This window comes from Eschscholzia californica, unplaced genomic scaffold (assembly GCF_041429995.1).
Source record: "Eschscholzia californica isolate CP2 unplaced genomic scaffold, dmEscCali1.0.p SCAF_6, whole genome shotgun sequence".
Taxonomy (NCBI): Eukaryota; Viridiplantae; Streptophyta; class Magnoliopsida; order Ranunculales; family Papaveraceae; genus Eschscholzia; species Eschscholzia californica.
In genome coordinates, this window is record NW_028238483.1 from 2,848,092 (window position 1) to 2,871,462 (window position 23,371).

General features: G+C 40.5%; 3 protein-coding genes across 3 annotated transcripts; all 3 read right to left on the reverse strand.

Moving 5' to 3' along the window:
* Window positions 1–4,615: 4,615 nt before the first annotated feature.
* On the reverse strand, window positions 4,616–7,660 carry LOC147530812 (uncharacterized). The gene is made up of 2 exons (XM_086650895.1): window positions 5,477–7,660; window positions 4,616–5,402 (listed from the first exon to the last, which is right to left on the reverse strand). The coding sequence occupies exons 1-2, from the start codon at window positions 5,822–5,824 to the stop codon at window positions 4,938–4,940; spliced, it is 813 nt and encodes a 270-aa protein (XP_086507021.1). The 5' UTR covers window positions 5,825–7,660; the 3' UTR covers window positions 4,616–4,937.
* A 5,882-nt stretch (window positions 7,661–13,542) lies between these two features.
* On the reverse strand, window positions 13,543–15,381 carry LOC147530813 (alkane hydroxylase MAH1-like). The gene is made up of 2 exons (XM_086649424.1): window positions 14,695–15,381; window positions 13,543–14,571 (listed from the first exon to the last, which is right to left on the reverse strand). The coding sequence occupies exons 1-2, from the start codon at window positions 15,264–15,266 to the stop codon at window positions 13,683–13,685; spliced, it is 1,461 nt and encodes a 486-aa protein (XP_086505550.1). The 5' UTR covers window positions 15,267–15,381; the 3' UTR covers window positions 13,543–13,682.
* Window positions 15,382–16,120: 739 nt separating this feature from the next.
* LOC147530814 (uncharacterized) lies at window positions 16,121–20,001 on the reverse strand. The gene is made up of 6 exons (XM_086647190.1): window positions 19,149–20,001; window positions 17,904–18,050; window positions 17,599–17,693; window positions 17,207–17,357; window positions 16,776–17,101; window positions 16,121–16,171 (listed from the first exon to the last, which is right to left on the reverse strand). Exons 1-6 carry the CDS (start codon window positions 19,999–20,001, stop codon window positions 16,121–16,123), a joined length of 1,623 nt encoding a protein of 540 aa, XP_086503316.1.
* Between the last annotated feature and the right edge of the window lie 3,370 nt (window positions 20,002–23,371).

Below are 23,371 nucleotides of genomic sequence, written 5' to 3' on the forward strand. Positions count from 1 at the left end.
TCCGGGCAGAGAACATGCTACTGCAAGAAAGAATTACTGAATTGGTGGTTCCAAGAAGACAAAGTTTGGGGGACAATCGACCACCTCCCAACGGTTCTGAAGTAGGAGGACCGTCGAATCGCCCAACACCCCCTCACAACACTACTGCAGGCTTCACCACCAGCCGAGTAGGGACAGGATCCGCAAGTGCTCCATTCATAGCTCCAACACATACCTTTCAACAACCTCTCACTCCACAGCAGACCATGGCTGCTCCTCTTTACTCATCTTCTACTATTGCTATGCCTACTATCTTCCCTATGTCTACTCAACCCACCATGGCTTCTAATCCCTTATTATTTTCACATACAGGTACCCCTTTAGAGCAAGCTTTAGCAAAGAGGCTAGCTGAAATGGAGGCTCTGATCACTAGAATTCCAGGAGTCCCGACCCCCTTCAAGAAGAGTCTTCCTCAAAGTTATGCCGATTCTCCGTTCGTCGATGCAATTGCTCTGGTGGAGATGCCCAGAAAGTTCACTTTCCCCAACATGAAGATGTATGACGGCACCTCTGACCCGGACGATCACATAGCCTCTTACAAACAGAGGATGTTTACTGCTGCGATTCCAAGGGACTTGCGGGAAGCGTGTATGTGCAAGAGTTTTGGGTCTAGTCTGATTGGCCCAGCTCTGCAATGGTACACTAACCTCCCCCATAACTCAATCGCTTCATTTGCCCAGCTCACAGACACCTTTGTCGAGCAATTTGCAAGCAGTAAGAAGCTGGAGAAACTCTCTGGTGATCTCTACCGAATCCAACAACGAAGAGGTGAACCACTCAGAGAATATGTGGGAAGATTTAATCGGGAGAAGGTGTCAATCCCTTACTGCAACCAGGAGACAGCAGTTGATGCATTCAGGAAAGGTTTACTGCCAGATGGGGAATTGTACAAAGAACTCACCAAGTTCAATTGCACAACAATGGAGGATGTCCTTTCCAGAGCTTGGGTTGAAATTAGGTGGGAAGAAGACGAAGCTCACAGGAACAGATACTATTCACAAGAAGATAGGTCAAGAGACCGTCACTCCAGAAGATACGAACGACGGTCAGAGGCCAGGAGCAATGATCCGTACCCAACCAGACGACCAATTCCAAGGGAGAACAGGAGGCCATTCAACCCTCCACCTAATCGTCAAAACGAGAAACCGCAAGGACCCATCCGTACCAAGATTCCAGAATACAACCTCAACATTGAACCAAGTGAGGTGATTGCTGTAATGAAGGGGATGGGTAACACGGTAAGGTGGCCAGGGAAGACAAAGACGCCAAGCGACAAGAGGGATACTTCCAAGTGGTGTGAATTCCACTCGGACCATGGGCACACTACTGCAGATTGCATTGCCCTCAGGCTTGAAGTTGCTGAGCTCCTAAAGAGGGGTCACCTCACCGACTTACTGACAGATAAAGGCAAGAAAACCATGTCCCAAGCAGATGCCCGACCCAAAGAACCAGAGGAGCCGATTCCAACATTGACTTGCAACATGATCACAGGTGGCTCGGAAGTGAGTGGAGTAAGCCACTCAGCAGCCAAAAGAAGTGCACGAATCGTAGCAAACCCAACTGCCCACTCGACAGAGGCGTCAACCCTAACTTTCACCAACCAAACCATCAGCTTCGTTGACAACGAAGTCTCAGGGCTCGTCAACCCTCATCATGACGCTCTTGTCCTCTCTCTCACTATTGCGAATGTGTTAGTTAAACGTATACTTATTGATAACGGATCCTCCACTAATGTCTTGTTTCTACATGCCTTGCTAGGAATGGGACTAGAAGAATCGAGCATCTGCCGACGTTCTACTGTCCTTATAGGATTTAGTGGAGAACAGAAGTATACCTTGGGAGAAATCGTGCTACCGGTATATGCAGGAGGAATTAACCTTAGCACCACCTTTGTGGTACTGGACTGCCCATCAGCTTATAACATGATCCTTGGAAGACCTTGGATCCATGAGATGAGGGCAGTACCATCAACATACCACCAAGTGTTGAGGTTTCCAACACCCTGGGGAGTACGGGAAATCAAAGGAGACCAAGGAGCTTCCAGGAACTGCTACAAGAACACAATGAAGGCTCCCAAGAAGCCCTTGTAGCAATTACAGAACAAAGTGTCCCTCAACTCAAACCTCAACCAACCGAACATGGAGGAGTTAGACGAAGTCGAAATTAACCCCGACATCCCAGAGCACAAAGTCCAAATAGGAGCACAACTACCTCCTACTCTCAGAGAAAAGCTCATTGAATTCCTAACCATTAATTCTGATTGTTTTGCTTGGTCTCATGCAGATATGACAGGGATAGACCCCTCTATAATAGTTCATGAATTGCAGGTAGACCCTTCCCACACCCCGGTCAGACAGAAAAGAAGGAAATTCGCACCAGAACGCAACAAGGTGATCAATGAGGAGATCCAGAAGCTACTTGACATCGGATCTGTAAGGGAAGTGCACTATCCAGATTGGCTCGCTAATGTGGTGGTCGTTAAAAAGAAGAATGGTAAGTGGCGGGTATGTATTGACTTTACAGACTTGAACAAAGCATGCCCTAAGGATTCCTTCCCACTACCTCACATCGACATGCTAGTAGACGCCACAGCCGGCCACGAACTCTTGAGCTTCATGGATGCATTCTCGGGCTACAATCAGATCCTTATGCATCCAAACGACCAGGAGAAAACCGCCTTCGTCACGGAAAGAGGTATATTTTGTTACAAAGTCATGCCTTTTGGACTAAAAAATGCAGGTGCCACCTACCAAAGGCTCGTAAACAAAATGTTCGCCAACATGCTAGGCGATACTATGGAGGTCTACATAGATGATATGTTGGTCAAGTCCTTAGTAGCAGAACAACACTTGGAACACCTCAAACAAGCATTCGAGGTACTCAGGAGGTATAATATGAAACTAAACCCTGCTAAGTGTTCTTTTGGTGTGTCCTCTGGAAAGTTTTTAGGGTATATGGTGACTCAAAGGGGGATCGAAGCTAACCCAGATCAGATCAATTCGGTGATGGGTATTCCTTCCCCGAAATGCATCAAGGACGTCCAGAAGCTTGCAGGTAGAGTGGCGGCACTTAGCCGATTCATTTCTAAATCTTCCGAGAGATGCTATCTGTTCTTCACCACTCTGCGAAAAGGGAAAAATTTCGAGTGGACACCTGCCTGTGAAGAAGCTCTACAACAGCTGAAGAGATACCTCACATCCCCACCACTGCTCTCCAAACCAAAAGACGGAGAAAAGTTGTTCATTTACCTTGCTGTAGCAGAGACAGCGGTAAGTGCAGTACTTGTTCGTGAAGAAGACAGTAAGCAGCTGCCCGTTTATTACACAAGCAAGTCATTGCTAGATGCTGAAACCCGATACAGTCAGCTGGAGAAGCTTGCCCTTGCCCTTGTTACTGCAGCCAGGAAGCTAAGACCTTACTTTCAATGCCACCCAATTGTAGTGGTTACGACTTTCCCAATGAAGAATATTCTTCACAAACCAGAGCTGTCTGGGAGATTGACCAAATGGGCAGTGGAGTTAAGCGAACATGACATCAGCTACCAGCCAAGGACAGCGATCAAATCTCAGGTACTGGCTGATTTTATTGCTGATTTTACACCTAACACCTTAGTGCAGGCACAAGGAGAATTGCTCCATCTACAGGAACATAGCCAACTCAAATGGACCTTATCAGTAGACGGTTCCAGCAACATGAATGGGGTAGGACTTGGTGTTGTTCTCACTTCCCCAGAAGGTGACCTAATCCAACAAGCAATAAGATGTGGGTTCAAAGCCACCAACAATGAAACAGAGTACGAGGCCCTAATCGCAGGAATGAACCTGGCAAAGGAGATGGGAGTCCAGAAACTTGCGATAAAATCAGACTCCCAACTCGTAGTTAACCAGCTACAAGGAACCTACCAGGCCAAAGACGTAAAGATGGCAGCCTATGTGTCGCATGTAAAAGAACTACAAAGTCAGTTCACCGAGGTTAGTTTTGAACAGGTACCCGTGTATGACTTAGGATTCATAATCCATTCAAGTTAGGACGACAAGCTGCTAGCCGTCACCTGAACACAGTAAGGTGCTGGCCGTATCCCGTGTATCACTTAGGATTCATAATCCATTCAAGTTAGGACGACAAGCTGCTAGCCGTCACCTGAACACAATAAGGTGCTGGCCGTATCCCGTGTATGACTTAGGATTCATAATCCATTCAAGTTAGGACGACAAGCTGCTAGCCGTCACCTGAACACAGTAAGGTGCTGGCCGTATCCCGTGTATCACTTAGGATTCATAATCCATTCAAGTTAGGACGACAAGCTGCTAGCCGTCACCTGAACACAGTAAGGTGCTGGCCGTATCCCGTGTATAACTTAGGATTCATAATCCATTCAAGTTAGGACGACAAGCTGCTAGCCGTCACCTGAACACAGTAAGGTGCTGACCATATCACTGGTATAAATTATGATTGGTAATCAATCCAAGATAAGACAATAAGTTACTTGCCGACACCTAAACGCAATAAGGCGCTAGTCGTCTTCCCTACATAAGCATAACCACTCAACTAAGGAGAAAAACAACAATAGCAAATGTATCCTTGAAGGAAGAGTCTTAAAGAAATCCAGTGGGTTCACTTGAACCGTTAAAATACAAATCCAGAAGTCTAGCTGAACCAAGAGTCAACAACAACATATATCCGACGCGTGTCGTCCAAACAAAAGGGCTGAGCGCCTGACGACACACGATGACGACTACATATAGTTCGTCAACAACAACATATATCCGACGTGTGTCGCCCAAACAAAAGGGCTGAACGCCTCACGACACACGACGACGACCAAATATGGTTCGTCACATAAAAAAGAAATCAACAACACACATAGTATTTCTAGACAAGTCAAGTAAAGGAAAACGCTAATGAGGCGAACTACCTCCAGTCGCATCATCGCCCCTCATCACCTCATCCATATCTATCGTCATCTCTCCCGCCCGCTTCTCCGCCAAGAGCTCCTCGTAACGAACCCGCCAGGCCTCTATGTTATCATCCATATCCCATTTGTCGGGCCCATGCTCGCGGTACTCGACGAACAAGTCTGCACGAGTTCGTAACGCCGCGTCAGTCGCAATCTGATCCCTCTCACGGGGAAATTCATCAACTAGCTGTTGGTTGTACGCCGCTTCTCGCTCCAACACAGTGTACCGCCCCCGAAGATCCTCCAACTCTCTCTCCCGGGCATGCATCCTGTCACCCTGCTCCTGAAAGGAAACCACCTGGCTGTCGTAGCGAGTCTGCAACCTGGAGAATGATCCCGTCAACTCCGCAACTCGGTCAACACTCTCGCTCAACTGACGACGGGAGGAGATCGACGCCATGAGAGCCTACCAAGACCCAAAACAAAGATGAGCATGTAAATATAACAAAAATAGTTGCAACTGGGGTAAGAGGTAAATACCTGGTATTGGTGTGAAACACCATAGTCTGCACCCCCGCAGGGACCATAAGCGAGGAACTTCTGATGATCCTCAGAAGAGAGCAGCTGGTCCCCTCCAGTAGATAAAAAAGTGGAACCATCAAAAGGCGAAGCAGAAGGATGATGCCTCCACATGGGAACCTCACCAGAAGACCCAGACAGAGGTATCGCCGAATAAACCGGCTCTGAAGCTGGGGCCTCCTCGGTAACAGGAGTAGACGAAGAAGAATGCGGAAGAGAACTCGAACCGGTACCTGCCTTGGACCTCTTCCTCTGGCCACCCTTCCGGATGTCCGCATAAGCACCGGGGATGTAGCCGGAACCCACCATTTCTGACGATGAAAAAGACTCTGTACTCGCTGCGGGAGGTGAGAATAAGATCGGCGCACTAAACACCTCTTGGGAATGACGAAGCACACTCTGTATCTCGACAGCCGCAGCAGGAGGAGGAACTTGACCAACCAAAGTTCTACCAGGGACGAAATCCCACAGAGGAGTTGATGAAATAAGAGAATGAGACAGAAGGAAAGCGCTACTTCTCTCGGGGTCACGTCGTTCCAGCAGTTGGGAGATCCTCTCTTTCCAGCCACGAAGCTTCGCAACGTTCTGATTATTGAACGTACAATCTGTCAAGAAGGTGATACAACATTAGGCAACAACATACATGGCGTACTCAAAATAAACGGTAACATACTTACGGGCGTCTTGCCAACGGGAAGGAATCTGACCTATCCCCCGGTCACCGAACACCAGGTCACCACGTGCAAGAAAATAATTGGTTTTCCACTTTCGATCGGTATCCGGCAAACCAGTGATCAAAAGAACACCAGGTTTTCGCGGCTTGATGCCATACCGACCCTTGTCCCTAGAGTGACTCGCCAAGTGGTAGAAGCGGAGGACATCGTTCGCTGAGAGATCTACGCTTTGTAGGTAGGCCAACACTTCCAAACACAACAAAAGCCTCCACGCGCCAGGCATGAGCTGCGAAGGAGCTATTTCGTAATGATCTAAGACCCCGTGAACCAAGCGGGGGATGGGGAATCTAAATCCCATGGAGAAAGGAGTCGTGTACAGTGCGGTCCAGCCGCCATGATCCTCGTCAATCAGCTCATCGGGTTGAGGAAGCCTGAGCTCTATAGAGCCGGGAATGTTATACATGAATCTCACATTCTGAAGCCCCTCCTCCGTAATAGTGGAGGCCGGGTTTTCAGATAAGCGCTTCAAGGATGCGCTTTTTCGCGCCAACATCCGTCTAAATTCGGAAGGTTCTGGCGCGTTAGTCGGATCAGAGGAACTACCGTGCTGACGGTGACTCATCTCAGAAGGCAAAGTCTGTATGGAAAATGGACAAGGTTTCAGATCCTACAACGACTAACTGAGGCTAAGGAAGTGAGCAATAGCTGGCTTGGTGTGCAATATTTAGTTTGGTGTGTGCAGTCAGTTAATCGAGCTAAGTGATAACCCACTCAAGGTATCAAACCTAGCAACAACCCACTCAAGGTGTCAAACCTTGCAGCAACTCACTCAAGGTATCAAGCCTAGCACTAACTCAGTCAAAGTATCGAACATAGCAACAACTCGGTCAAGGTATCTAACCTAGCAACAACTAACTCAAGGTATGAATCTCAAAAACACATGCCAACAAATAAGGAAAGTAACTTTGAAGATCAAACGCTATAAACACTCAAGAACGATTCAAGAACACTAAAATTCAATCAAAGAACTCAACAAAATCAAGTAGGAAAGAGAAAAATACCTTATGAAGGTGAAGAATCCCAAGAATCTCTCTCCAAGCTCCAAATGGCAAGTGAAAAAATGGCCTTACACCCCTTTTTTATAGGGTCCAACCCAAGGGGTACCCCCCACCTCCTTCCCGCGAAGTGGCCTTTCGCGCAAATACATTTAAACACTGATACGCGACGTCCCAAGGACCCACGACATATCTGGATCTTGCGCGGGAACCAAGCGGGTGACACCTGGAGAAAACGAAGCGATAAGATCCGATCGTACAAACAAGGTGCAATAGGTCACTGGTCGTCCAAACGGCCAACGCGCAAGAAGGGGCTGGCCGTCCGGACGGCCAGTACATATGCAGGAGAGCGCTGGCCGTTGAACGGCCAGCGCGCGCCCACGTGGCGCGCTCCTGGCCAAGCTCACAGGAGCGCGCTGGGCGTATCGCAAAGCCCAGCGCGCGCCACGTGGCGCGCTCCTGGCCAGGAGCGCAGGAGCGCGCTGGGCGTAACGGAAACGCCCAGCGCGGGCCACGTGGCGCGCTCCTGTGCGCCCCGCGCAGGAGCGCGCTGGGCGTCATGCGTACGCCCAGCGCGCGCCACGTGGCGCGCTCCTGTGCGCCCCGCGCAGGAGCGCGCTGGGCGTAATGCGTACGCCCAGCGCGCGCCACGTGGCGCGCTCCTGTGCGCCCCGCGCAGGAGCGCGCTGGGCGTACGCAGACGCCCCCCTGTGCACTCCGAGCGCCCTGTGCGCCCCGTGCGCCCTGGGCGCTCCCGGCGCCCCGAGCGCCTCGTGCGCTCCCGGCGCCCTGCGCCCAACAAACCCGCTACCGGCACTTGATATATCCGATTTTTTCACGTGGCACCCCATCTCGCGACCAATTTTTCGTCAAACGAATCCTCCCGCGATTCTGTCAGACCAAGTATCTGAAACCTACCGGCACCTCAATAATACGAGTAGGACACTCAACCTCGAAACAACCATCGCTACGATGCAAAGTGGCACTCCCACTAGTAAAATATGATCGAGACGCGCACTCCTCCGCTGACACGGTCATACCTCACTACTCTCTAACTCCGCATCCGGACTTAGAGAGTGGGGGGCAAATTGTATGGGCAAATATCCGCCCCACGAGGTGCCCGCAGAATTTATGGACAACCGCTTCGTAAGGATAAAATCCGCGAGGCTAAATAAAAAGGCCCGATAATGGCCCGAGTCGCTACTCGGGCCACCGAATCCATACCCGTTGGGCACTAAGCGTATCTGACGCGTGTCACGCGATAGCCACCTGCCAGTACTAGGCAATCTTACGGCCAGAGGATTATTGCGCCATCCATAACCGCACTAGTGGTAAATATTCCGTATCTGCCACTTAAAGACGGGTGTTACCAGCCAGTAGCTTACCGCACACGCGGTAACATCTCAGCCGTCCCTCGAGAAATTCGAATATTCATCTGACGGTCAGATCCTCTAGCCTTTAACGTATCTCTCAGGAGTAATGACGCGGAATAAATACGTCGGTTACTAGCTGGTTGTCATCAAGGCAATCCCTCTCCACCACTATAAATACAAGAGGCTACAACCAGACCAGGGCATCCAACATTCGACAATAGTACTCGAGTAGTCTAATCCATTCTCTCCACTCACTTACTCTCTCATAAGCATCTCAAAGGTCTTTCGATTCTCTCAAAGTCTCTGACTCTTCATCTTAGAAGTTTGGAGATAAGAGTCTGGTAGTCACGAATCGAGCGATAACTAGCTAGCCGTATCGACACCATACGACCATCACCTTATTGCACAAGAGCTTTCTGGTCTGATATATCTTCCATCCAACGGTAACGAGCTGACCGTAACACCCATCCAGCAGTAACTAGCTGGCCGTATCACCATCTTAATACGGCCACCCCCTTACCGCATCACTCACCTAGCGATAAGACGCTTGGCGTATCGTCATCATCCATCCATCGATCCTCACCGTCCGATCCATTTACGACCAGCACCTTATTGCTGACCCCTTTACGACCAGCACCTTATTGCTAGTCTCTTTTACGACCAGCGAGTTAACGCCAATATTTCATCACCATCACCCTCGTAATTACAGTAAGTATATCATTACCGTGGGGATCTGTTTCGACAACTCCACGAGCCGAGACACCTAAGCACTCCGACGACGGTTACATCCTTATCGCCCACTTTCACTTTATTTATATTTGATCGAGTAATCTGACTTGACCGTCGGAGCCCCCTTAGGCCGGCACCATCCCGGTGTCCCAGAGGCTTCACGATCTCTTCTCTCTTTTTGTGTGCAGGTTCTTTTCGACACGTAGCCGGCTCCCGAAGCATCCGACCCGACAAGACATTTGACCGTCGACCCGTTGACTGTCAGACTTTCCGACCCGTAGACATTTTACCGTCTACAACTAGTGGGAGTGTGATATAACCATGGGAGTGTCCCATAAACATATCTCATAGGCCTAAAGAGAATTTAGGCAAAAGATAGCAAAAAGGCCCGAAAACAGGGTTTTGGGCCTAAACCGATTCAGACACTTTTAGGGCTCGAATTGGGCTGATTTTTGGAGGGTCGGTTCCTTATGTTAGGAACATTAAATCTGATTTTTGGAGGGTCGGTTCCTTATGTTAGGAACATTAAGATGTCTGAGATTCCGCTTATACGACATTAGTAGACACCACCATAACCCAACAGATACTTATCCTTGACCCAAACACTAAATATCCCTTTTCAATATTTAGGGTCTCTCTAGTTTTAATACGTTTAAAAAAAGTTGTTCCACATTCCTTACAAATTTTGCTTCTTTTTGTTTATCTCAATTTATTTTGTTCCTAAAATCTAAATTATTTTACTTAAATTTGTATCCTTTTAGATTAGAAAAAAAGTTAAAATTTATATTACATAAGAATAATTCTTCTTCAATCAGTTATCTTTTTAAGGTCAAATTATTTTGAATTTCTCTTCAAAATATAATTTTTTACGTTTAGTTATAAAAGAGGCCCAAAAAAAATTTGACATTGGGCCTCTCAGATTCTTAGCCACGGCCCTGCCAACACATATAACCCAGACATCCGAAACTTCCCAAGTGACGTGGCTCTCAAACTATATGTAACTCCAAACGTTAGTATTGTTCAATATTTGTCCCTTTTGACACCCAAGCCCAATTCTATGAGTAAGGGGTTTAGTTCTTAGAGAAGATTTTACGAACTCACCCAAAAACGTCCACAGTTACTAAGCTTGAGTAAGCTCATGCAACCCAAACTGTAGACCCTTCCCAAAGCAAGACTATAACAAGAACTACTGGTAAATTATTGTACTTGCAGGCGTAACTCTAATACTTGTTTTATACATTAAGTTGGATAAATTTTGATAGTGAAGCTAAAGTTCAAATGAGTCAGTTGTTAGCTTATATGGACTACAAAGTCTTCTCTTCTTATAAATATGTTTAATTATGTCTTTTTGTTTTTTACTCAGGACCAAAGTGGAGCAGTTGTACAGTTGAGGTAACATTATTTAATCCATCAATGCTCACCAAATCCTGTTAAGTAGATGTCACACAACTTCAAATACACACATGGTGCTCATAATGATCTAGAGCTTGTAGCACACTAGCATTAGATACTGTTACTATCAGTACAGCTATTTCACTGGCATTAATTATTAATAAAAAAACTAACATATAATGCAACAAATGCTCAACCAATTTAGTTTCCTTCATCAAAAAAACCAATTTAGTTTATTTTATTTTGTAATTCACTTGCCGACCTATATTAAGGGGCTTCTTTGGACAGAGCTTATGTACTTCGTTTATTTTTTCTGTGTGCATTCATTTACTTATTTCTGTTTTATGTTATGAATGGTTAGTTTATGGAAATGCATTTTGGACAAAAACAAAAAAATTCATAAGAGCATCTCCAACATAAACTCAAAAGAAATTCTCATTGTCATTATGCCATATGTAACTTCAAGTCTTAATTGAGATTTTTTTTCTTACATGACACTATTAAAATTCTTAATCCAAAAGACATCCCTAATGCAACACTCTAAGGGGGTGGTAGTGGTTGGGGACATTGGGGGACATTTTCATGTCCCCCAATGTCCGTGTTATTGGTTAGGGACATTTAAAATGTCCCCAAATGTCCATGTTATTGGTTGGAGACATTTCAAATGTCCCCAAATGTCCGTGTTATTGGTTGAGGACATTTGAAATGTCCCCAAATGTCTGTGTTATTCGTTTGGGACACGAAATTAAGGGACATTTCAAGACAAATTGGTTTTGGGGACATTTGGAGACATTTTAGTGTAAATTTGGAGAGCTTTTTGAGAGAAAATGTCTCTCAAAATATGGAAGACACTTGTGGACACTTGGGGACATTTAAGTAAGGAAGATAATAAAAATGATTATTATTATCAAATCATATTATAATAATATTATCTTATTATTATACTACTATATTATTGTATTATTATTATTATTATTATTATTATTATTATTATTATTATTATTATTATTATTATTATTATTATATTATTATAGTATTATTATATTATTATTTTTATTATTATTATTATATTATATTATTATATTTTATTTGAGTAAGGAAGGTGATAAAAATAATTATTATTATCAAATCATATTATTATAATATTATATTATATTATATTATATTATATTATATTATATTATATTATATTATATTATTATTATTATTATTATTATATTATACTATTATATTATTATTATTATTATATTATACTATTATATTATTATTATATTAATATTATATTAATATTATATTAACTATATTAAATAATAAATATTTACCAATTGTCCATCAATGTCCACAGATATCTATGGATGTCTACGAAAGTCGAAAAATATATATTTGAAAATATTAATTAATTTTTTTTTATTTCATATGGTAAGATAGTAATAATATTAAAATAATAAATATCAACTAAATATCTATCAATGTCCACAGATATTCACGGATGTCTACGAAAATCAAAAAATATATTTTCAAAGTATTAGTGCAAATATTTTATTTTATATGATTAGGTAATAATGATTATATTAAAATAATAAATGTCTACCAATTGCCATCAATGTCCACAGATATTCACGGATGTCTACGAAAGTCGAAAAATTTATTTTCAAAGTAGTAGTGCAAATATATTATTTCATATGATTAGACAATAATGATAACATTAAAATAATAAATGTCTACCAATTGCCATCAATATCCTCAGATATCCACAAAAGTCGAAAAATATATTATTGAAATATGAGTACAAATATATTATTCTGACACTAATGATAATATTAAAATAATAAATGTCTACCAATTACCCTTCAATAATAATAATAATAATAATAATAATAATAATAATAATAATAATAATAATAATAATATCCAATACACATTTTGTCCATGGATTCAATATGTTGAAATGTCCCCAGGACATTTTGTCCATGAACCAAATGTCTTGAAATGTCTCTGAGACATTTTGTCTATGGATCAAATGTCTTGAAATTTCCATAAAGACATTTTGTCTACGGACAAATGTCCTGAAATGTCTTGAAATGTCTCTGGAACATTTTGTCTCTGAGTGTCCTCCAATGTCCTGAACCTCTACCACCCCCTAAAAACTGAAAAATTATCTAGGTGTCAGTTTCAATTAATGATTTCAGGTTTAAATATATCCAGTCGGTTTGATCTTAGAGATACATATAAAAAGATTTTCCTTGATTTGGCGACTCAGCTAAGGACTCTTTTATTTGAGTCTCACCCTCACCCTTATTATTGCTTATGAGGCATATGGAATGGTCTTACATGTAAGAGGTGAGGTTCCGCTTTCAAGAAATTAAAATCGGGTATTGTTTCCCTTTTTCATAAAGTAATATAAGCAATATTACGAAAGTATTACTGGAATTTCCAAAATATGGACCCTAATAGTACCATATAAGTCCACTGTTAGAACAAAATAGGCCAAAAGTCTAAAAAGAAGTACAATTTTTGAAATGTACAAGACAAATCATTTTTACATATCTAGTTTTTGGGATTCACCAAAAAAATCATTTTTGCATGACATCATTACCTTGTTTCATTAAACAAAACGTAAATAACTCTATACATTTTACTGTTCAACTTCACGTGATTTAGTTTGTGTTGTATATAAAACAAACATATTCCTACACATTCACTAAACAATGAAAACATTGTTGATACATTTGTGCATCTGTGCGAGGCAAAAACAAATATTAACAAGAAAAGGACTTTGTACCTACTTTACATTAAGTTCGGACTTTAAACCCAATTTACTTTTTATTTTGGACCATTTGCCCACGGAGATATTATTTGGGTAACAATATAAATTAAAATCTGTTTGATAAATAATTAACTATGAAACCAATCAATGAAGCTATAGCTACTAGAGCATAAAATATTACATAATTCTTTCCTTCATCTTAACCATCAACCCGTTCTTCATAGGTAAGGCAATGGATTGTCCAGGATTAATAGTTTGACCCTCCAATACTTCAACATGAAAATTAAACAGTATGCTTGAAGCTGCACATTTTATCAACACAAAAGCCATATCTTTTCCTATACAAATCCTTTGGCCAATGTTAAATGCCATTAATTTAGACATGGTCTCATGGTTTAGCTTTCCGTCCTTGTTGATCCACCTCTCAGGCTTAAATTCTAAGCAGTCCTTCCCCCACACCCACTCCATTCTTCCCATGGCATAGTTGGAGATTAGGATCTTCATCCCTGGTCTCACCACTGCCCCATTTGGTAGTATGTCTGCCTTCATAGGTGATCGACGAGTTAAGGGAACGGAAGGATATAGTCTTAAGCATTCACAAATTGCAGCATGAAGATACACCATCCCTGTCACATCATCTGCATCAAACATCCATGGCCTCTTTGTCTTAAGATCATTATCAACTTTCTTACTCTTTGAATAAACTAGATTTAGCTCTTCTAAAATTTTTTCCTCTACCCATGGGTTTTTGGAAACCAGCCAGAAAAACCATGTGAGAGCAGATGCAGTTGTATCTCGACCAGCGAAAAGCATCGTCAAGGCGGTGTCTCTAAGGAACTTATCACTGCTTATCTTAGACAATGTTTCATCTTTTTCCCCTTCAGTAAGACTCATATACACTTGCATAAGATCACTTGCTTCTGTTTCTTTAACCATGTCATTTCTTTTCTCCTTCATGAATTCTTCCATATAATGATCTATTATCATCGTTGCGTTCTTCATTTTTATCTCATTTCCTACCATCAACCATCGACATAACTTCCACCACCAAATTGGCACCATATGCCTATAAAACGTGACATTCAATGAATCGTCCATGGCATTTGCAAACTCATGTGGTGGAAAACTAATAGAAAGATAATTAGGGTTTCTCCCAAATATAACACTAAAAGAAGTATCAAACGTATACCTCAAGAACACATCTTGTATGTCCACAACTTTGGATTGTTTAGCAGTAACTACTAGCAATGGGAGGAGAGCATCTTGCACTACCTTCTGTGTCGAGTTATTTATGATAAAACGAACCTTCTTCGACGAAAAGGCCATACGTGCCAATCTTCTATGAGAATGCCATATATCAGAGTCTACGTTTATGATACCATCGCCTAAAATGTCAAAGGATTCCTTGTAGTCTGATCCTTTTGGGAAATTGGAGAAATTGGTTTTGACGATATACTCTACATTACGAGGATCACATGTATAGAGTATGTTGAAACGTGCCAAATACGGTCCTCTTTGAAATGTTGTACCTCCATAGCCCTCCAAAATTTCAACACTCCAATCATGAATGCGGTGCAAGTTTAGTATGAGATATGGAAGAACATCTACAATAGGCCAATGTATAAGAACCTGGTCACTGATTAGTTTCAGATACATATATACTATCAAGATAAGAAAGAAGAAAAAAACTAGCAAGGAAGTATGCCATTTATATAAGAAGAACTCCAAATCTGAGTAGGCAAAAGTGGCATGGAGAAGCATGCTGCTGTTTCCTAGCCAGGGTTTGATGGGTGAAGGGTTAGATGATCACCAAACTATCAGCTTCTTTATATATAGCCCCTACGTTAGAAAACATAAATGCTTGTAATAACACTTACTACTTCAAATCAACTAGATCCCACAACCACCTCAGATACCCTATCTCGTTGGATCTCTACGTACCAGAGACACATTCTCTCTATATATATACACACTCTTATTCTTGTGAAAAGTCACATGTTTTAGTGGAAGATCAAAAACGTCAACCACATTTTGCGAATCGAACCCCGCCAAACCTGCTTGTAGGCGCAATTACCATGATACCAGTTGAAATTGATCAAAGAGATTATTTTATTCCTTGATGGTTTACAAAAGAAATACAAGTCTCTATTTATAGAGTTGGAATTCCACTAGTTTAGTAGTTTCTAACTTTACAATATGTTTATCAGCTTCTAATATATTTAGTAGTTTCTAATATTTGGTACTTCCTAATAATTGCTACTTCCTAATATCTCAATATAGAAAGAATATTATATGGGATATCTCATACTATGGAAATATATTTGAACACTGCCCCTCAAGTTGGTGCATAGATGTCGCACATGCCCCACTTGTCCACCAGTTTCAAAAAAATTCGACTTGAAACTGCTTTAGTAAGAACATTAGCCAATTGATCTTCAGATCGGATCTTTGGTATCTCTACAATGTTGTCGTCCAATTTTTCTTTAATAAAACATCGATCTACCTCAACATGTTTTGTGCGGTCGTGCTGGACTGGATTGTGAGCAATATCACATGCTGCTTTATTGTCACAATTGGTCTTTCAGAAGGATATCCTAAATCGTCCAAGAGGATTTTTAACCATATCGCTTCACATATGCCATCTGCCATACCTCTAAATTCAGACTCTGCACTTGAACGTGCAACAACGTTTTGTTTTTTACTTCTCCACGTAACAAGATTCCCACCAACAAAGGTAAAATATCCTGCAGTTGATCGCCTACCATTTACTTCCCCGACCCAATCTGCATCAGTATATACATCAATAGTTTGACAACTCGAATTTTTAGTATACAAAATACCTTTTCCCGGAGTTGCCTTTAAATATCTAAAAATGCCTAAAACAGCATTCATGTGTTCTTCTCTGGGATTGTGCATAAACTGACTAACAATACTTAACGCATATGCAAGATCTGGCTTCGTGTGCGCCAAGTACATCAACTTTCCAACGAGTCTTTGATATCTTCTTTTATCAACTGGGATCTGATTAGGCTCAATGAACAATTTTAATCCTTCTTTCACAGGTGTATCAATCGGCTCACATGTTGACATACCCACCTCATGTAACAAATCTAAAGTATAATTTCTCTGGGATAGATAAATCCCTTTATTCGATCGAGATACTTCAATTCCAAGAAAGTATTTCAACTCACCAAGGTCTTTCATCTCAAACTCTTTAGACAAGTAATTTTGTAAAGCCTTCCGTTCTCCGGGATCATCTCCAGTGATTACCATGTCATCAACATATACAATAAGTGTTGTTAGTTTTCCTTCATGCCTTTTTATGAATAAGGTATGATCAGAATTGCTTTGGCGATACCCGAACTCCTTCATAGCCTTTGGAAGCCTTCCAAACCATGCTCTTGGTGATTGTTTTAATCCATACAATGACTTTTTCAATCTACACACCTTCTGGTTACGTGTCTTTCGTATATTGCATCCTGGTGGAAGATCCATGTATACTTCTTCTAACAGTTCTCCATGCAAAAAAGCATTCTTCACATCAAATTGTTGAAGTGGCCAATCGAAATTTGCTGCCAATGATAACAAGACACGAACTGTGTTGATTTTTGCAACTGGAGCAAATGTCTCTGTGTAATCGACTCCGTAAGTTTGAGTGTAGCCTTTTGCCACTAGTCTCGCTTTGTAACGTTCAATTGTACCATCTTCTTTGTACTTCACTAAATAAATCCATCGACATCCTACTGGATTTTTGTCAACTGGACGATCAACTAGCTGCCAAGTATCATTCTTTTGTAAGGATTTCATCTCCTCATTCATAGCCGCTTTCCATTTTGGATCGGATAAGGCTTCCTGCACATTGTTAGGAATATATACAGTAGATAATTGATTTACAAATGACTTATTTGATTCTGACAGACAATGATCTAACACATAGTGACTCATAGGATATTTGATTTTACTAGACAATTCAGGTTCATATGTCGGTTTAGGTATACCTCTAGTTTGACGCGGTGGTAATATTTTTCCTAGATAGTTCAGATGGTGCTTCAGGATTATCCTCGACAAGCGATTGGTTTGGTGTATCACGAACCTCTGGTGCAGTGGCTTCAATTGGAGACAAATCCATAATATCGTCAACGATTTCATTAACACTTTCTTTCACTACCGACTCATCTGGTATTGTTTCTTTAGGAATTAAATTTACTTCAATATTAGATCCAAGATTGTTCTCTTTTATATGATTTTTCGTTTCTTCATAATCAAGAGTCAGAACTTCTTGTTTGCTTTTCTCCCCCTGAAGTTCAGACTCGGATGAAAACTACATGGAGTTTTCATGAAAGATAACATCCAATGTAACAAACATTCGTTTAGTTGGAGGATGATAACATCTGTAACCTTTTTGATTTGCAGCATACCCTACAAATACACACCTTAATGCCCTTGCAGTTAGTTTTGTACGTTGGTGCTCATGAAGATGAACAAATGCTACACAACCAAAGATACGAGGAGGTAAATTTGAAATTGTCTGAGAGGTTATAACATCTGTTAGAGATTGAAAGGGAGTCTTAAACTCAATAGTACTAGAAGGTACTCTATTAATTAAATAGGTTCCAGCAAGAAGTGCTTCTCCCCAATAAGATAATGACATATGTGCTTCGATTAACATAGCCCTGATGACTTCTAATAAGTGATGATTCTTCCTTTCAGCGACTCCATTTTGTTGAGGGGTATTTGGACAAGTGGTTTGATGCACAATACCATGGAATTCCAAATAGGTTTGAAGTTCATGATTTATATACTCTCCACCGTTGTCACTACGAAGTATCTGAACTTTTGAATTGTACTGAGTGCTAAACAATTTATGAACCTTCTAAAATAATATTTTTACCTCACTTTTAGATTTCATCAAACACACCCAAGTCATCCTTGTACAATCGTCAATAAATGTAACAAACCACCGTGACCCACCTAAAGTGGGAACCTTAGATGGACCCCAAACATCAGAATGTAAGATCATAAAAGGAATTGGACTTTTATTTAATTTTAACGGAAACGATGTACGATGACTTTTTGCAAGTCCACAAACATCACATTGAAAACTTGAAACATCACTTTTAATAAATAACGACGGAAATAATTTTTTAAGGTATCCAAAAGAAGCATGTCCTAAACGTCGATGCCATTACCATATTTCAGCTTTACTTTTATCTTCAAAATTGTTCACTGTTAATGTCTGACGCAATTTACTAGAGCAGTCAGATACTAAGTCCAAGTAATACAGCATTCCTCGCCTAACACCATAACAAATCGTCTGTCTTGTCTGGATGTCCTTAAATACACAAAATTCAGGCAAAAAAATCACAACACAAAATAAAGCAGTAGTTATTTGAGACACTGATAATAAATTATGATCTAAAGATGGGACAACCTAAACAGAGTCTAAATTCAGGGTGTTAGTAAGAGATATAGGTCCTTCCCCTACAACAGAGGCTGGAGTGCCATTGGCAGTAGAGACACATGTATGTAAGGATTGATTAATGGTCGAAATCTGTCTAGAATCAAAAGTCATATGATTTGTAGCTCTAGAATTAATTATCCAAGTATTATTCGAAACATGTGTAGAAATATTTTAAACCTTACCTACGTTACCTATAGTGGCTACCATTGCTAAAGCTTGCTCAATAGTTGGATTTTCTACCTCCGTCTCAACAAGTGCAGCTACAGGGGTCTTCTTACAGTTTTTCTTTCGATTATGATCCCACCATTCTGGATAGCCTACTAGTTCATAAGAATGACTTTTGGTATGACCAATTTTGTTGCAGTTGGTACACCTATAAGTTGATTTGTCGGATTGACCAATAGCTTTAACAAGATTTGGTTTTATTTTGTTGCGAGTCATCATTGCGGAAGCATCAGTTGTTTCAGATTCTCCGTTCATCGTTGTGCGTCGAACAAGCTCACGACGGACCATAGCATAACACTCTTCCAAATCAAGAATTGGATCTTTTCTTGAAATTTCAGCACGAATTTGTTCAAATTCACCATCTAACCCGACAAGAAAAATATGCACACGTTGTCGTTGAATTGATTTACGATAAGATACAATATCCTTTTCGTTTTCCATGATCGTTTTATCACGGTGATCTAATTCACTAAAGATCTCAACCAGTTCACCATAATATACAGAGAGTATCTTCCCATTCTGTTTAGGGGAAAACGCTTTTTGATTCAATGAGAAGACTTGCAACTCATCAGATCCATCATAAAAAGCTTTAGATAAAGCTTTCCAAATATCACGAGTTGTAGGTAATCGAATGTATCTCTTCATAATTTCTGGAGTCATAGACATCAACAACCATCTCTTGACTTTTTGATTTTCTGCGTACCACTTCTCATATTTAATGTCATCTTCAGTCGGTGGTAATGCATTACCACGAATAAACGAAAGCTTTTCTTTTTCAGCAATATGCATCTCCATGATTTGAGACCACATATCATAATTTTTTTCGTTCAATATAATTCCTGAATTAAAGGATCCCTCTGCCTGAAAAATCGTAGCAATTGTCTGATCTATCTTTTCCATTATATTAATTATAAGGAAGAGATTATATCAAGAAAAGAAATTGTATCTCTGAGAAGATGAAGATAAATCTTGTTGATAGAAATTCAGGAAAAGAAGAAAAAAAAACTTAAGATCGTTGGCTCTGATACCAAGTTGAAATTGATCAAAGAGATTATTTTATTCCATGATGGTTTACAAAAGAAATACAAGTCTCTATTTATAGAGTTGGAATTCTACTAGTTTAGTAGTTTCTAACTTTACAATATATTTATCAGCTTCTAATATATTTAGTAGTTTCTAATATTTGGTGCTTCCTAATAATTGCTACTCCCTCCGTCCCATTTTGTTTGGGTGTTATTTCTTTTAAGGAAGTCCCAAAATGTTTGTCCACTTACTTGAAATAAGACTCATTTATTACTAGTTTTATTGATTTTTCCTAATCTACCCTTACTTTTAATACTAATAAATTTTTTTTATTGGTTCTACACTAGTTCCAATGTAGTTTTAATTGTAATACTCTAAAGTAAATATGGGTAATATAGGAAAATACATTTAGTTAGGAAGCAATAAATGAAAATCCTTAATAAGTTGGATCTCCCAAAAGGTCAAACAAAATGGGACGGAGGGAGTACTTCCTAATATCTCAATATAGAAAGAATATTATATGGGATATCTCATACTATGGAAATATATTTCAACAATCCCATCCTGCCCAACACTATAGATAACGACAAGAGTTTATCGTAGTAATCTCCCGAAGCGCCTACACACTTAACAAGGTTATTACCCTGCCACGAAGGGCTTCAAATGTGTATATATATATATATATATATATATTTCCTTTTTAACCGAAAAAAAGAGTTATCATTGTTCCTCTTATAAGAAATTCAATTCAAGACTTTGTTCTCTTTTTAAGAGATGGCACCAGAGCTTTTAACTCTTTTGTTTTTCCTAAACTAACAATACATAAAAGTTGGTGGTAACTGTTGGGTTTTAATTAATTGGTTGGTGAACCCACACTTATGGTTACTAGTTAAGACTGTTTTGTTTGCTAGCTGGTATATGGGTGGAGTCTAGCACTAGAGATGAAACGAAAGGCAAATACTCGCCACAACCCAAAGTCCCATATAGTAGGATTAGTGAAACAAGCTAGTCTTTATAAGAGGTTGTTTCACAACCGATAGTGAACAACTTGGAGAAGTTGAGAAGGGTTCCAACACAAGCGCACACACACGCGCGGCGGGCGGGCTTCGGCTTTTGGGCCCGTGGCCCATTGCTTATATTAAAATAACTCCTTTGCTACAGGGAGTAATTTCACTTTGACCCAAACTCTGTTTAAACAAAAATTCATGGGATAAACACGATTTTTTTCTGAGTTTTTCTGCAACTCCCCTATCTTTTATGCACGTTTCCTAGTCGGTTTGGTCTTCCTCTGTTGGTATATGTATTGACCGGTTTTGAACAGGGAAGATACACAGAAAAGCTATCATCTTCTTCTATGACTGAGTTATCCTTCTGTTATCTTCAATATTGTTCTCTTTAGTGCGAGAAGTTAACAATAGATGTGGTCAATCCTTGGAGAGTGACCAGAGTTATACAATTTGAACTGAGGTTGTACCGAAATCACTTTCAAGGCAGTGCCCTCTATACCATGAAACAACACGTTAATACATTATTTTTTGATTTCTCCATTGATCTTCTATTATGTTTCCAACAATTTGAAAGTGATTATCTCTGATCAAAGGTTGTTGTTAACCTCAACCCGCTACTTGATATGTCGAAGTGGACTCCTCCTGATGGAACTAACTACAAAAGGTGGTCACAGAAGCTGGTTACTTTCTTCGAACAACTAGAAGTCGATTATATTTTATTTGTTGCTATATCGAGTATTGATCCAATCGACATCGACATTACTCTTGTTAAGGACAAATCTCGTATCCTTAATACCCCAAACTGTGATACTGTCAAACAACAGAAAGACAATAAAATCGTTTGAGGCCACCTATTGAATGATATGGATAGCAAGTTAATTGACTTGTATCTTAACTACATGTCTACGAAGGATATCCGGGATGCCCTAGAAAATAAATATGGAGTCAATAATGTCGGAAGAAAGATATACATCGTGGGTAAGAGGTTGCAGTTCCAGTTTACTAATGAGTAGACTATCATAAATCAGGTTCATGTCTATAAGAACCTAGTTGCTGAAATCCTTGTTGAAGGCATGAAAATGTGTGAAATACTTCAAGCCAATGTTTTGCTCAAAAAGTTTCCTGAATCCTGGAGTAACTATAGAAACCACCTCAAACACAAAAAGAAAGGCATACCTCTTCAAAAGCCAATGCAGTGATGCGTCACATGAGGACTGAAGAGGCGAATTGCCTTAAGGATAAGTTCTCTTATTTATCTTTAAATTATTTTAATGCTAACCTAGTTGAATATGTCCCTTCTCAAAATAAAGACATGTCCAAACTACCGAAAAAAAAAAGAAGTCTAGTAGAGACTAGAAAAAGAACAAAAAATCAGGAGGCTTCAAACTTGACTCCAAAATCCAGAAGGCAAAGAGGTTGTGCTATGTCTCAGGAAAACCCAGACACAGAGCATATTCAATGCACCGAAAGGAAGGACAGGACTCCAAACCTGCTAATAAGGTCAATGTTGTTGACCCTGAAGAGATCATTGTTGTTGTGGTGGAGACAAGCATTGTGGACTGCTAGAGCGAATGGCTGCTAGTGAAGGGAGCTTCATGGTACATGTGTGCAAACAGATAACTGTTCTTGACCTTCTAGGGGACGACTGATAGAGCGAGAGTCTTTATGGGGAAGTCCGCAAGAGCTGAAATAATGGGCAAAGAGAAGAATCTTAAACTCACCTCTGGAAAAATTTTGTCTCTTAACGTTGTTTTCTACGTGCCTACCGTTAGGAGAAAGCTAATCTCAAGATATCTTCTCAATAGAGTTGTATTAGAATTAATTTTTTAGTCTGTTAAAATTGTCATTTCTAGGAATGGGACCTCTGTTAGAAAGGGGTATCTGAACGGGGAGGCTCTTTGTAGTAACATTGATTCAGATGTTAATAATATTGCTTCTAGTTCTGCTTATATCGTTGAATCTTCTAACGTGTGGCATTGTAGATTTGGACATGTTAATTTTTCTTCCATTAAGAAACTTAAAACAAATTGACTTATTAGCGTAGACAATCTTAGTGGTCATACTAAATCTCCTGTTAGTGTATAAGCCAAACATGCTAAATTACCTCACAACTAGAACAACTGAGTTATTAGAACTAGTGCATATTTAAA

Coding starts and splice junctions, on each gene's coding strand:
- LOC147530814 (XM_086647190.1), bottom strand. CDS start 20,001: ATGTGGTCTCAAATCATGGAGATGCATATTGCTGAAAAAGAAAAGCTT. Junction 18,051..19,148: donor AGCCACTATAGGTAACGTAG/GTAAGGTTTAAA, acceptor AATCTCTAACAG/ATGTTATAACCTCTCAGACA. Junction 16,172..16,775: donor TTGTATATGTTGATGACATG/GTAATCACTGGA, acceptor GTTCAAGTGCAG/AGTCTGAATTTAGAGGTATG.
- LOC147530813 (XM_086649424.1), bottom strand. CDS start 15,266: ATGCTTCTCCATGCCACTTTTGCCTACTCAGATTTGGAGTTCTTCTTA. Junction 14,572..14,694: donor ATACAAGATGTGTTCTTGAG/GTATACGTTTGA, acceptor CACGTTTTATAG/GCATATGGTGCCAATTTGGT.
- LOC147530812 (XM_086650895.1), bottom strand. CDS start 5,824: ATGGTGGGTTCCGGCTACATCCCCGGTGCTTATGCGGACATCCGGAAG. Junction 5,403..5,476: donor GTGTTTCACACCAATACCAG/GTATTTACCTCT, acceptor GGGTCTTGGTAG/GCTCTCATGGCGTCGATCTC.